The sequence below is a fragment of the Caenorhabditis briggsae genome, assembly GCF_000004555.2.
Source record: "Caenorhabditis briggsae complete genome, chrII, whole genome shotgun sequence".
NCBI lineage: Eukaryota > Metazoa > Nematoda > Chromadorea > Rhabditida > Rhabditidae > Caenorhabditis > Caenorhabditis briggsae.
The window spans coordinates 14,705,727-14,719,420 of NC_013486.2; the positions used below are offsets into that span (position 1 = coordinate 14,705,727).

General features: G+C 34.1%; 2 protein-coding genes across 2 annotated transcripts in view; one reads left to right on the forward strand and one right to left on the reverse strand.

The window, feature by feature from the left end:
* CBG25763 overlaps nucleotides 1-981 on the reverse strand; it is a gene marked incomplete at both ends in the record, with an annotated part of 1,977 nt that extends 996 nt beyond the window's left edge. Inside the window, 3 exons of the mRNA XM_045243067.1 lie at nucleotides 463-631; nucleotides 661-797; nucleotides 946-981. Coding sequence (XP_045100339.1) covers nucleotides 463-631; nucleotides 661-797; nucleotides 946-981 — 342 coding nt within the window. The remainder of the gene's footprint in view (nucleotides 1-462; nucleotides 632-660; nucleotides 798-945) is intronic.
* Nucleotides 982-5,425: 4,444 nt separating this feature from the next.
* On the forward strand, nucleotides 5,426-6,556 carry CBG20446 (the record flags this gene model as incomplete). Its single annotated transcript, XM_002632015.1, has 6 exons — nucleotides 5,426-5,532; nucleotides 5,587-5,844; nucleotides 5,898-5,988; nucleotides 6,037-6,184; nucleotides 6,230-6,381; nucleotides 6,434-6,556. 6 exons carry the CDS (start codon nucleotides 5,426-5,428, stop codon nucleotides 6,554-6,556), a joined length of 879 nt encoding a protein of 292 aa, XP_002632061.1.
* Nucleotides 6,557-13,694: the final 7,138 nt, after the last annotated feature.

Here is a 13,694-nt window from a genome sequence, read left to right on the forward strand (position 1 = left end):
TGGTAATCATATGGTTCGTTAAACATAATAATCTTTGATAAAATTCAAAAAGTACTTGTTGATGTTCCAAAAACTTCTAGAAGCACCATTAGGAGTTCTTTGTTAGTCAAATAGTTTAGTTGGTTTGAAAACCCCTAGGTTAGCTCATTTTGAGGTTGAAATCATTTTAATCTATGTTTACATACTTTGAGTGCTGATAGAGAATTTTAGTGATTTCAGGACGAAAATGAGCTACCAAATCGAGTGATAAGACTTATTTTATGGTTTTTGTTACGTTTGAAATTCATTTTAGCACATTTTAAAAGTTAAAGTTTCAGAAAAGGATATTATTTTTGTGTCCAAGGACCAAAGTTTCAGAAAATTCTCAATCGGTGTCCGGAAACACTCACTTCATCAGTATTAATACAATTGAAAATCATTGATCGTTTCCAAAATTTTGATTCAAAATTATTTTCTACTCACTGCTCTCAGAAGAACGAGACTCTCCAACATAATTATCGTACTGGTCCTGACGCTGCATTTCCACAGAACGATTGGACTTCTCAGCGCGATGGGATCTTCTTGAGTCCTGTTCCTGATCATATTCAGAATTTGATCGGTGTCCGGTAGTTTTCCAATTACTTCCTCGGTTCTGCGGATGGATTTGGGCTCTTAAATCACTTCGTTTTTGGATTTCCTGAGTCGCTGGTACGGCGTTCCTGACTTCCGAAGACGAATCTCGCTGCGAATTTTTGACCTATCATTCTGATAGGTATCTCCAGAGCGGTGTTAGCGACGAAGCGAGCGGACGTCACGGCCTGTAAAAATTCAAATTCAACGAGCATTAAAATTAGTTTGTATTACATTTTCTAAAAAAAAATGTCTACCGAATAATTGTAGTCAAATAATTCAACATATACAGTGCAGTAGAGAAGCCTTTTTGGAAAAATCAAATAAGAATGTTACCTGAGCGACTATTTTCGTAGCGAGACGATTTGCCATGATGAGAACTCCTGGAGTCCTGGTCTTGATTGTATTTAGAAGACTCTTTCACATGTCCGCCCGGGTGGTCCGAAAACTTTGGATTTTGACGGTTCTGAAAGAATGTTCATCATTCAAATTTGGCATCAAATTGTCTTCAAAATTAGCCTAAACACGATCCATTATCGATAACTTTTTAGATTGCGAAAATTCGGGTTTCTGGCTGCAAATAGCCATGATGGCATTTTCAGTTTTCGAACAATAATTTAAATTACTGAAAACCTTCCAAAAACACAGAAAAACTCATAAATTACACATTTCAAAAAATTGTGTCCAATGGCTCAGTGGGTTTTGGCACCGAAATTTACGGTCCACAAAGCTAAGGGTTCGATTCCTTCTGGGGTCAAAACTTTTTTATTTTTGTTTAGAGCCAAGAAATTATTGTTTTATGTACATTTAAGGTGCAGAAAGCAATTTTTCAGATTCTTGAAAAAAAAATTTTTTTGAAAATTTCAAAAATTTCCGGCGACGGTTTTTGGTTGTAAATATCATTTTTAACCATGAAAAACTACTTTAGACCACAGAAAACCCTACAAAACACCTAACAAAACCCTAAAAACACCATTTTCAAAAAAGTGTGTCCAATGGCTCAGTGGGTTTTGGAACCGAAATTTACGGTCCACAAAGCTAAGGGTTCGATTCCTTCTGGGGTCAAAACTTTTTTATTTTTGTTTAGAGCCAAGAAATTATTGTTTTATGTACATTAAGGTGCAGGAAGCAATTTTTCAGATTCTTGAAAAAAAAATTTTTTTGAAAATTTCAAAAATTTCCGGCGACGGTTTTTGGTTGTAAATATCATTTTTAACCATTAAAAACCACTTTAGACCACAGAAAACCCTACAAAACACCTAACAAAACCCTAAAAACACCATTTTCAAAAAAGTGTGTCCAATGGCTCAGTGGGTTTTGGAACCGAAATTTACGGTCCACAAAGCTAAGGGTTCGATTCCTTCTGGGGTCAAAACTTTTTTATTTTTGTTTAGAGCCAAGAAATTATTGTTTTATGTACATTAAGGTGCAGGAAGCAATTTTTCAGATTCTTGAAAAAAAAATTTTTTTGAAAATTTCAAAAATTTCCGGCGACGGTTTTTGGTTGTAAATATCATTTTTAACCATTAAAAACCACTTTAGACCACAGAAAACCCTACAAAACACCTAACAAAACCCTAAAAACACCATTTTCAAAAAAGTGTGTCCAATGGCTCAGTGGGTTTTGGAACCGAAATTTACGGTCCACAAAGCTAAGGGTTCGATTCCTTCTGGGGTCAAAACTTTTTTATTTTTGTTTAGAGCCAAGAAATTATTGTTTTATGTACATTAAGGTGCAGGAAGCAATTTTTCAGATTCTTGAAAAAAAAATTTTTTTGAAAATTTCAAAAATTTCCGGCGACGGTTTTTGGTTGTAAATATCAATTTTAACCATGAAAAATCACTTTAGACCACAGAAAACCCTACAAAACACCTAACAAAATCCTAAACACACCATTTTCAAAAAAGTGTGTCCAATGGCTCAGTGGGTTTTGGAACCGAAATTTACGGTCCACAAAGCCAAGGGTTCGATTCCTTCTGAGGTCAAAACTTTTTTATTTTTATGTGTACCTCGGGAAACTAATTTGCACAGCTTAGAAATACCTATAAATTGAAAATTTTATGAAAAAAGGAAAATATGATTTTTTTTTTTCAAAAATTGTCTTGTTTGGGCTCATTTTGAAGATAACTTTATGCTTGTTTTTATTTATTTTAATGAATTCTAAAAAAAACTCACAATTTTCAGAAAAATCGATAAAAAATAGACCTCATTCAGTAAGTGGTCTTGGAAGGGGTTATCTGCAAATTCAAACTTTAATTTTCCATTTTAAAAACAAAAAACTCACAATTCTAATAAAAATCGATGAAAAGGGGGGATTTCTACACACGAAATCATTGTTAGGACTATCTGAAAATATAGATTTCATTTTCTAGAGAATTCTAAAAATGAGAAAACTCACGAAATATGGAAAATCAATAGACAGTCACACACACATAGCCTTAGAGAATAAATGAATGAGAGGTGTTGGCTACTCCGTTGCCGTCCTATCCACTCCACCTATTGACTTGTCTGCGCCTCTCCTGAAAATCAATACTCTCTCGCTGTCATATAAATTTCGAGGTGGAAACAAAGGGCGCGTTTCCGAAATTCGCAGTGGCGAAAGCCAGTAAGGACCAGACTAGCGAGACCTGATTGAAAAAAAAACCACATGTTCAAAGCGAAGCAAAACCTTAGCCACAGGAAATCCAGTTTGGGTATTCGGTATGATCGAGCGTCACCCAAAAAAGTGAGAGTTTCCCGACCATCAGTTCCAAAAAAGATTTTTGAAAAACTTTTTTTTGATTCGGTAAATTTTTCAGGTTCTGTGTTTCGTGTGTTGAGGGAGGAGTTGGTTCCAATTCCAATCCAGCTCATCAGGAAGGATTTTTGAAACATCTAGCATGCAGTCATTTGCTTTGTCTTTGATGCTACTTTTTGATCTACCCAATCGTTTTAAAGATACATTTCTGATTTACTTGGATTTTTATAGAAATAAAGTTTTTTTATGAAACAAATGTTTTTTTGATTGGTTCACATGGAATTCACGAATTCAGAAATACAGGAATTCAAAAACTCAGGATTTTAAAAATTCCAGAACATTGGAAAACATTTCTTAGAAATACAAAAATCTAACAAATTAAAGAATTTCGATTTTTCGAAAATTTCGAAAACATCTCAATATTCGTTTTTGCACTTAAAGGTGGGGGACATGAAAAAAATAATGTTCTCGAAATTCCGTTCAAAGATGCCCCTCGAGGAGTTGAACTTGTGAGGGCGATGATTGAGGGTGCGGCGTCGGTACCGACTGAGCCACGCGGGCAAAGAGAAAGCGCACGCCCGATTGCATACATAAATGCGAGAACGACAGCTGTACGCAGAGTGACATTAAGCGTTGTACACCGTCACGGTAGAATGCATACTCTGGCCCCAAAAAAACTACGAAAAATCTCCTGTCCCCCCACCTTTAAGGATCTTGAAATTTGCAAAATTTAAAAACAAAAGTTTTTTTTTTTTAAATTTTGAGAAAAGTGTTTGAAATATAAAAAAGGGATTGAAATTTCGCAAAATATCCGGAGATATTTTTTCCAATTTTTCGAAAATTTCTTTCATTTTTCGCCGATTTCCAATAGGTATTCCAGTATTAGATAAATCCCAAAATTTTCGATTTTGTGTGCTGAAAATTGTTTCTATTTCACAGGGCGTTTTCTGTTTTCTGTCTTACTGATAAGAGCTCTAAACCGTTATTTGCATCATTATTCTTTCTTTTCTCTCTATTCCCTCTCACTTTCCTTAACTTTTGAATTCAAGTTCCTCTATTCATTTTAGTTGTTTCTATTTTTTGCTAGGCCGGCCGAGGCCGGCCTCGCAATTATGACTACGGTAAGCAAGTCGCATATTGTACGACAAGTTGCGTTTTTTTTCAAATGTTTTGTTTTTTCTCGCTCTTTTTCAGCAAATCACGCATTTTTTGAGAGTTTTCTCGATTTTTCGATATTTAGAGCATTTAAAAAAAGGAGGAAGTCAAGAAATCTTTTATTCAACACTGAGATAACAGGGGAGAGAAAATGACAACAAATTCAAGAAAATTAACAAAAAAAGCTTGTGTTCATGCATCAAAATCTTCAAGTCTCGCCTGTGTCGAATCGATCTTTTTCTTTGAGAATCATCAACTTTTCCAGCATTTTTAAGTCCAGGCTCTGACGAAACTGCAATCATATGCTACTTACAAACCAAAGTCACCCAAAAGTTTAAAACTTGGGGTAATATGGTATGCTAGAACTCTTTTTAAACAATTATTTTAAAAAATCCATTCTCACTTCTTTTCGTTCAAATACGTCATGAAATCAAATCAATTTTATTCTTATCAGTGTTGAAATTTCCCGTTTTCCTTGCTAACTCTTAAATTGTTTGTCTCTTCTCTTTTCAGTTTTCTTTTTTTTTCAATTTCAAAAGACCTCATTTTCATCTTATCAATTCAAGAATTATCAGAAAACTGGGCACTAAAAACTTTTAGTTATTATTTTCTGAAATATCAATCTTTCTTCTTGCATAAATCAAAATCTGAAAACTGAAACTTCAAAATGCATGATTTCTGATTTAAAAATTTACCTGTGATTCTCAAAAACTGTCTCAAAGTATCTAATTTTGAACTTTTTTTGAATAAGTTGTGCACAAAAATTGCTAATCACTGAATTTCTTATCACTCCCTTCCCCCACTTTTTGGTTACACAGTTCTCTTTCTACTTTCTACGTTTAACATTGATATTATCAGTTTCGCTCTTTTTCATATATATTTTTTCTCAATTTTCAGCTTTTCCAGAAAACATTTTTTTTCAGATGACTGAAAGAGAATTCACTCTGAAACATATATTCACTGATGTTGAGAAATTCGAGAAATATCAACGTCTCTGTAGTCCACGAGAAGACCATTTTGGTATCGGATGGTAGGTCTTATTGCTCATTTTTTAAATTATATTTGTATGTCAATTCAATTGCAGGTATATATGTATTAAAAAAGAGGACGAACACCTCGGAATGTATTTATACACAAATGTGACGGGAAATCAAGAAATTCACACTAATTTTATCCTGAGAATATTCTCGAAAAACAAGGAAAAAACTCATTCACAGTCTTGTAGTAAATTATTCAAAAATAATGGGAACGACTGGGATAATTGGGGTTGGCTCAAATTCATTGATGGAGAACTTTGGAAGATGAATATCTTGATGATGGAAAATTGGAAGTGGAAATTCATGTGAAAATAAACAAAATGATTGGATTTCCGGAAGAAACGAATGAATTTCCCAGAAAAGATTTGAGAAGTTTCGGAGAGGATATGAAACAATTCTCCGATGTCACATTGAAAGTAAAAAAGCGGAAATTCTATATTTCGAAGTTGGTGAGTCATTTTTTCAGTTTTTGATTTTCATCTATTCAACTTTTTCAGTACCTCTCCTCTCATTCTCCATATTTTGCAACTTTATTTTTGGGAAGATTTCAAGAATCTGAAAAATCAGAAATTGAATTGAAAGATGTCAATCCTCAAGACTTCCAATACTATCTTGAAGTTCTACATCTAGAAAATGGAATTGATGGTGGGTTACTGTACTTACCGTATATTTTGAAAAGAGCAATTTCAGATTATACTGTCCAAGGAATTTTATTAGTGGCTGATATGTACGACACTCCAATAATTGTCAAAAAATGCGAGGAATTTTTGCTTGAAAAATCAAAAAAGGGAATGAAAAAAAAGCTGGAGTTGGCTGGAAATTATAGAATGGAGGGACTGAAAGTGAGTTTTAGACGAATAATTTAAAAGTGAGCAGTTTATTGACTTTTTTCAGAAACAATGCCTGGATGAAATCAAATCAAAAGCGGATATTCGTTCAGTTATTCCAGCGGATCCCATGGAAATGGACAAAGAAATTCTTGCAGAGCTACTCAAAAAATCTTTAGATTCCAATTGAATTATTATTCTTTGTTCGCAATTAATTAATTCTTTTTAACAACGAAAATGTAATTTATTGAAAGATTCCAATTCTGATATATGATATTCTGATATCCGAAAAACACTAAAACTCAGGAATTCATTCGAAAAATTCAAAATCTTAAAATCCTATACATTTTTGCATTTCGAACTTCAAGCCTTTCTGAATTTCTGAATTTCTGAATTTCTGAATGGCCGGCCTCGGCCGGCCGAAGGCCTCGCGCAATTTTGTGCGGCCGAGGCCGTCGCAAGTTCGCTTCATTGAGAAAAAGCCTCGCAAATACGCATATTGTACGACTGTGTGTTCATGCATCAAAATCTTCAAGTCTCGCCTGTGTCGAATCGATCTTTTTCTTTGAGAATCATCAACTTTTCCAGCATTTTTAAGTCCAGGCTCTGACGATTGTTCTTTTGTTCTTTATCACTAATTCACAATCGGTTTTGTTGGGATCAATGAACCATTGAGGCATCTGAATTGTGTCTGAAATTGAATAACGGTTATAACAAATGAATAAATCGGCTTAAACCGACCATCACTGGCGTTCGAAATGTTCATGTCGCCACAGATCGATGGAAAAATCGAGAAAACTCTCAAAAAATTTTGCTGAAAAAGAGCGAAAAAAAACAAAAAATTAAAAAAAATACGCAACTTGTCGTAAAATATGCGACTTGCTGACCGTAGTCACATTTGCGAGGCCGGCCGAGGCCTCGCGAGGCTTTTTCTCAATGGAGCGCGCCGAGGCCTTTTTTCTTCGGCCGAGGCTTTTTCGAGGCCGGCCGAGGCCCGGCCGCCGTTTTGGACAGCCCTGCCTATATTTCAATTTTCAGGTCATGGCCTATATTTCGAATTTTAGGTCATCGGCTAGATTTCAAACTTTAGGTCATGACCTAGATTTTATTTTTTTGGTCATATGTTTAGGTCAAAATCTAGGTTATGATCTAAAAATCGAAATCTAGGTCATGGACTCAGGACCCAATTACCGAAGAACCCGGATCGGCCTCCTGGATGCAATTCCAATAGCGAATAAACAAGATTAAGTGCACCTAGATTTCAAATTTTAGGTCGTGACCTAGATTTTATTTTTTATGTCATGACCTAGATTTCAATTTTTAGGTCATGACCTAGATTTCAATTTTTAGGTCATGACCTAGATTTCAATTTTTAGGTCATGTCATAGATTTCGAATTTATGGTCATGGACTGAATTTCAAATTTTAGGTCATGACCTAGATTTCGAATTTTAGGTCGTGACCTAGATTTCAAATTTTAGGTCATGACCTAGATTTTATTTTTTTTTGGTGATATGTTTAGGTCAAAATCTAGGTTATGACCTAAAAATCGAAATCTAGGTCATGGACTCCGGACCCAATTACCGAAGAACCCGGATCGGCCTCCTGGCTCCGGTCGGAGCTCCCTCCCCTCCTCGGAGCCCGAGAAAGGAAGAACTGATTCTTCCTCCCATTTCCCTCTTCCTTTATAGTACTTTTTCTGGACTTTTAAACCATCTCACGTAGTTTTCTTGTTTTCTATAATTCAAAAAAAGTAGTTTTTCTTTTCATTTTTTTTGGGCCAAATCTCTTTATTTGAATAATATTTGAATGCTCACTATTGATATCTTTGACCCGAGTTATCTCGTTTACTGTTTGAGATAACAAATTTTTTAAATCATGAAAATGTTTATGATATCAAGGCAAACATTTTATCAGTTGACCATTTTTTGGTATCTTTTACAGGAACCGAGAAAAAATGGATCAAAGTTGAATCCTAACTCTCAGATCAGCGCCATTTTTGAAAGGTACTTGATTGGGTCCCTGGGTCCCTGGGTCCCTGGGTCCCTGAGTCCTATTTCCCGCCTGTTTTGAACCGTTTTTCTTATTTTGATTTTTCTAAAATTGCCAATTTTGACTGTTTTGAATCATTTTTCATCGTTTTTATGATTCGAAAATCAATTCAGGTCCCTTTTTCTGTTAGAAAATTCAAAAATAGCATTTCTCTGCGTCTCCATAATCTCTTGCAATAAAGCACATAAAATATTCCGTTTTTATGATAATACATAAAAGCGAGAGAGCATGGACTTCTAGAGAGACGCAGAGAAAATCGTGGAAATCGACCGAAAAGCGACAAGAAACCCCCATTCTATTCCAACTCTTGACTCTTTTTTTATTGGCCTTTTCCCTTTCTTTCTCTGCCACTCTCCTGAAAATCAATACTCTCTCGCTGTCCTATTCATCGAAAAGTGCCAAATAGCCTTGAAGGTCGTTGTCACCATTAAAGGTTGCTCTGCGTCTCTTAAGGGAATGTAATCTCTTGTCTTACTGTCTCCAGATGTGTTTTGGGACCTTGAAAGATAGATTTTTTTTTGTTTAATTTAAAAATCCGAATTCAGCATAACATTATCTTCAAAATGAGCCTAAGCACGACCCATTTTTGATAACTTTGAAGATTTCGAAAATTTGAAAAAAAAATAATTTTTTAGATTTTTTCCCGTTTTTCGAAATTCAAGGTATTTTTAGAGTGTCCAAACTAGTTTTCCAGGGTCCACACAAAAATAAAAAGAATTTGAGCCCAGAAGGAATCGAACTTTTGGCTTTGTAGACCGTAAATTTTGGTGCCAAAACCCACTGAGCCATTTGGGACACTTTTTTGAAAAGTGCCATTTTTGAGCTTTTTTAGTGGTTTTTGGAGGCTGTATGTGGATTTTAGTCTGTTTTGGACCGTTTTTTTCTCATTTTCCTTGTTTTAAAACTGTCGTTTCTGACTGTTTTGGATCATTTTTCATAGTTTTAAGAGTTGAAAATCAATTTAAACCTGTTTTTTTAAGTTTGGATGGCTCAAAAATAGCATTTCTCTGCGTCTCCATAATCCCTTGCAATAAAGCACATAAAATATTCCGTTTTTATGATAATACATAAAAGCGAGAGAGCATGGACTTCTAGAGAGACGCAGAGAGAATCGTGGAAATCGACGGAAAAGCGAACAAGAAACCCCCATTCTATTCCAACTCTTGACTATGTGTGTTCTAATGGTCTTTTTATTGATTTTTTGAGAAATTTAGTGAGTTTTTGACTGAAATTTTGAAAATTAGAGAGTTTTTTGTTTCAGATAACCTTCCCTTTGGACCACTTACTGAATGAGGTCCACAATTTTTTCAAATGATTTTTCTGAAAATTGTGAGATTTTTTTTGGAATTTTGAATTTTTTATTATCCGAATTGTTTTCAGAATCAAAGTTATGCTATGAAGACGTCGATCAGAAGAAAGTAGAGATGACAATATCCCAGGTTTCTTGCTCAAAGAGGTTCTCATGGTCCATGACATGCTTCTCAACAAAAAGTAATTTTCCAAAGAAGTGATAATGATATGATTTTGAAATATTACAGACTTGTCTTGTGCTCTTTCGACTTGAATCACTTGCTTTTTTGGAGTATGCGCCTTTAAATTTTTGGGATTTTTCGAAAAATTCAAATTCAAGCGAATTGGGCCTTGTTTATACTCATTTTGAAGGAAATTTTGCGTTGAATTTGGAATCAGCTCGTCAAGCGCTTCAAAATGAGCATAAACATGCCTATACAAATCAAAAAGTTTTGAGCTCAGAAGGAATCGAACATTTGGTCTTACGCACCGTAATGTTGTATGCCAAAACCCACTGAGCCATTTGGCCCACTTTTCTGAAAATCGCTGTTTTTGACGGTTTTTTCGGGGTCTTAGGGTGTTTAGTGATTTGAAAGCTTTTTTCATGTCTAGAAATGCCAACAAAGATCAAAATTCGCAAACAAAAACAGTTTTGAAATTTTTTTCAAAAAATGTTTTTTTCAAAATTTTAAAAATCTCATTTCCACACCTCAAATGAGCCTAAAAACTTCATTTTTGAGGTCTACACAAAAATAAAAAACTTTCACCCCTAAAAGGAATTGAACTTCTGGCAATGTGGGCCTTAAATTTTGGTATCAAAGCCCACTAGGCCATCTGGTACAATTTTTTGAGAATCGCTGTTATAAACGGTTTTTTTGGGGTTTTAGGGTGTTTTTAGTGATTTAAGAACTTTTTTCATGTCTAGAAAAACCAAAAATGATCAAAACTCGCAGAAAAGCGGTTTCGATTTTTTTCAACAAAAAAATTTTTTTTTCAAATTTTCAAAAATCGCATCTTTATACCTCAAATGAGTCTAAAAAAGTAATTTTCCAAAGAAGTGATAATGATATGATTCTGAAATATTACAGACAATGAAGGACACACTATCTTCCACCTTGTCTTGTGCTCTTTCGACTTGAATCACTTGCTTTTTTTGGAGGTATGCGCCTTTAAATTTTTGGGATTTTTCGAAAAATTCAAATTCAAGCGAATTGGGCCCTGTTTATACTCATTTTGAAAGAAATTTTGCGTTGAATTTGGAATCAGCTCGTTAAGCGCTTTAAAATGAGCATAAACATGCCTATACTTAGGCGAAAAAATTTTGCTGAAAATTTCAAATTTGAGCCAATATGGTCGTGCTTTGGCTCATTTTAAAGCTCTTAACTTCCTGAATTCAAATTCAATAAGCTAAGGAGCTTGAAAACTATTCTTTCAGCTCCAACCCACAGTTTGCACTCCAGGATATGTGGCACCTGAACTTCTCTGAGAAGTATGGAGCTGAGATTGACATTTGGTCGGCTGGAATCATTATGGCTGGGATTATCCTTGAAGGTTAAATCAGAGGACACGACAACATTTCGAATGATCAGTTCGCTCATTATCATGTAGCCATCTTACTGTATTTCCCTTTTTGTCCCTTTATCTTCAATTAGTTACTATATTTTGTTCCGTATAAAATGTTTGTTCCATATTTACTGATATTGATAAGTTCCGAACAAAAAAATATCATCTGAAAAAAAAAGAGAATTTTTAAAAAAAGTAGTGGGTTTTGACACCAAAATGTTTGCTTTCCATTCAAAAAGATAGTGGAACGTCGAGTCACTGGCCGAAAAACTATGAGAAACGGTCCAAAACAGTCAAAAATGGCATGCTTTATCATGTAAAACTAGTTTAAACCACTTAAAATCCTCAAAAACCACTAAAAAACTCAAAAATGACACTTTCCAAAAAATTGTACCAGATGGCCTAGTGGGTTTTGACACCAAAATTTAAGGTCCACAAGGCCAAAAGTTCGATTCCTTTTAGGGGTGAAAGTTTTTTATTTTTGTGTAGACCTCAAAAATGAAGTTTTTAGGCTCATTTGAGGTGTGGAAATGAGATTTTTAAAATTTTGAAAAAAAAAATTTTTTTGAAAAAAATCGAAACCGTTTTTCTGCGAAATTTGATCATTTTTGGTTTTTTTAGACATGAAAAAAGTTCTTAAATCACTAAAAACACCCTAAAACCCCAAAAAAACCGTCAAAAACAGCGATTTTCAAAAAATTGTACCAGATGGCCTAGTGGGTTTTGACACCAAAATTTAAGGTCCACAAGGCCAAAAGTTCGATTCCTTTTAGGGGTGAAAGTTTTTTATTTTTGTGTAGACCTCAAAAATGAAGTTTTTAGGCTCATTTGAGGTGTGGAAATGAGATTTTTAAAATTTTGAAAAAAAAAATTTTTTTGAAAAAAATCGAAACCGTTTTTCTGCGAGTTTTGATCATTTTTTGTTTTTCTAGACACGAAAAAAGTTTTTAAATCACTAAAAACACCCTAAAACCCCAAAAAACCGTCAAAAACAGCGATTTTCAAAAAATTGTACCAGATGGCCTAGTGGGTTTTGACACCAAAATTTAAGGTCCACAAGGGCAAAAGTTCGATTCCTTTTAGGGGTGAAAGTTTTTTATTTTTGTGTAGACCTCAAAAATGAAGTTTTTAGGCTCATTTGAGGTGTGGAAATGAGATTTTTAAAATTTTGAAAAAAAAAATTTTTTTGAAAAAAATCGAAACCGTTTTTCTGCGAGTTTTGATCATTTTTTGTTTTTCTAGACACGAAAAAAGTTTTTAAATCACTAAAAACACCCTAAAACCCCAAAAAACCGTCAAAAACAGCGATTTTCAAAAAATTGTACCAGATGGCCTAGTGGGTTTTGACACCAAAATTTAAGGTCCACAAGGGCAAAAGTTCGATTCCTTTTAGGGGTGAAAGTTTTTTATTTTTGTGTAGACCTCAAAAATGAAGTTTTTAGGCTCATTTGAGGTGTGGAAATGAGATTTTTAAAATTTTGAAAAAAAAAATTTTTTTGAAAAAAATCGAAACCGTTTTTCTGCGAGTTTTGATCATTTTTGGTTTTTCTAGACACGAAAAAAGTTTTTAAATCACTAAAAACACCCTAAAACCCCAAAAAACCGTCAAAAACAGCGATTTTCAAAAAATTGTACCAGATGGCCTAGTGGGTTTTGACACCAAAATTTAAGGTCCACAAGGGCAAAAGTTCGATTCCTTTTAGGGGTGAAAGTTTTTTATTTTTGTGTAGACCTCAAAAATGAAGTTTTTAGGCTCATTTGAGGTGTGGAAATGAGATTTTTAAAATTTTGAAAAAAAAAATTTTTTTGAAAAAAATCGAAACCGTTTTTCTGCGAGTTTTGATCATTTTTTGTTTTTCTAGACACGAAAAAAGTTTTTAAATCACTAAAAACACCCTAAAACCCCAAAAAACCGTCAAAAACAGCGATTTTCAAAAAATTGTACCAGATGGCCTAGTGGGTTTTGACACCAAAATTTAAGGTCCACAAGGCCAAAAGTTCGATTCCTTTTAGGGGTGAAAGTTTTTTATTTTTGTGTAGACCTCAAAAATGAAGTTTTTAGGCTCATTTGAGGTGTGGAAATGAGATTTTTAAAATTTTGAAAAAAAAAATTTTTTTGAAAAAAATCGAAACCGTTTTTCTGCGAGTTTTGATCATTTTTTGTTTTTCTAGACACGAAAAAACAGCGATTTATGAAAAATTGTACCAGCTGGCTCAGTGGGTTTTGGCACCAAAATTTACGGGAAATTTAGGCATTTTATTTTAGGAAGAGAACACAACAAGGAGTAAACAAAGATAACAAGGGGGAAAAATAACGAAAATGGCCAATTTTTGAGTCCAAAATAGCAAAAAATCGGCTTTCAAAACTTTTTTTAAAAAAACGACATAAAATAGCAATTTTGAGCCAGAAAATGGAGAAAAAGG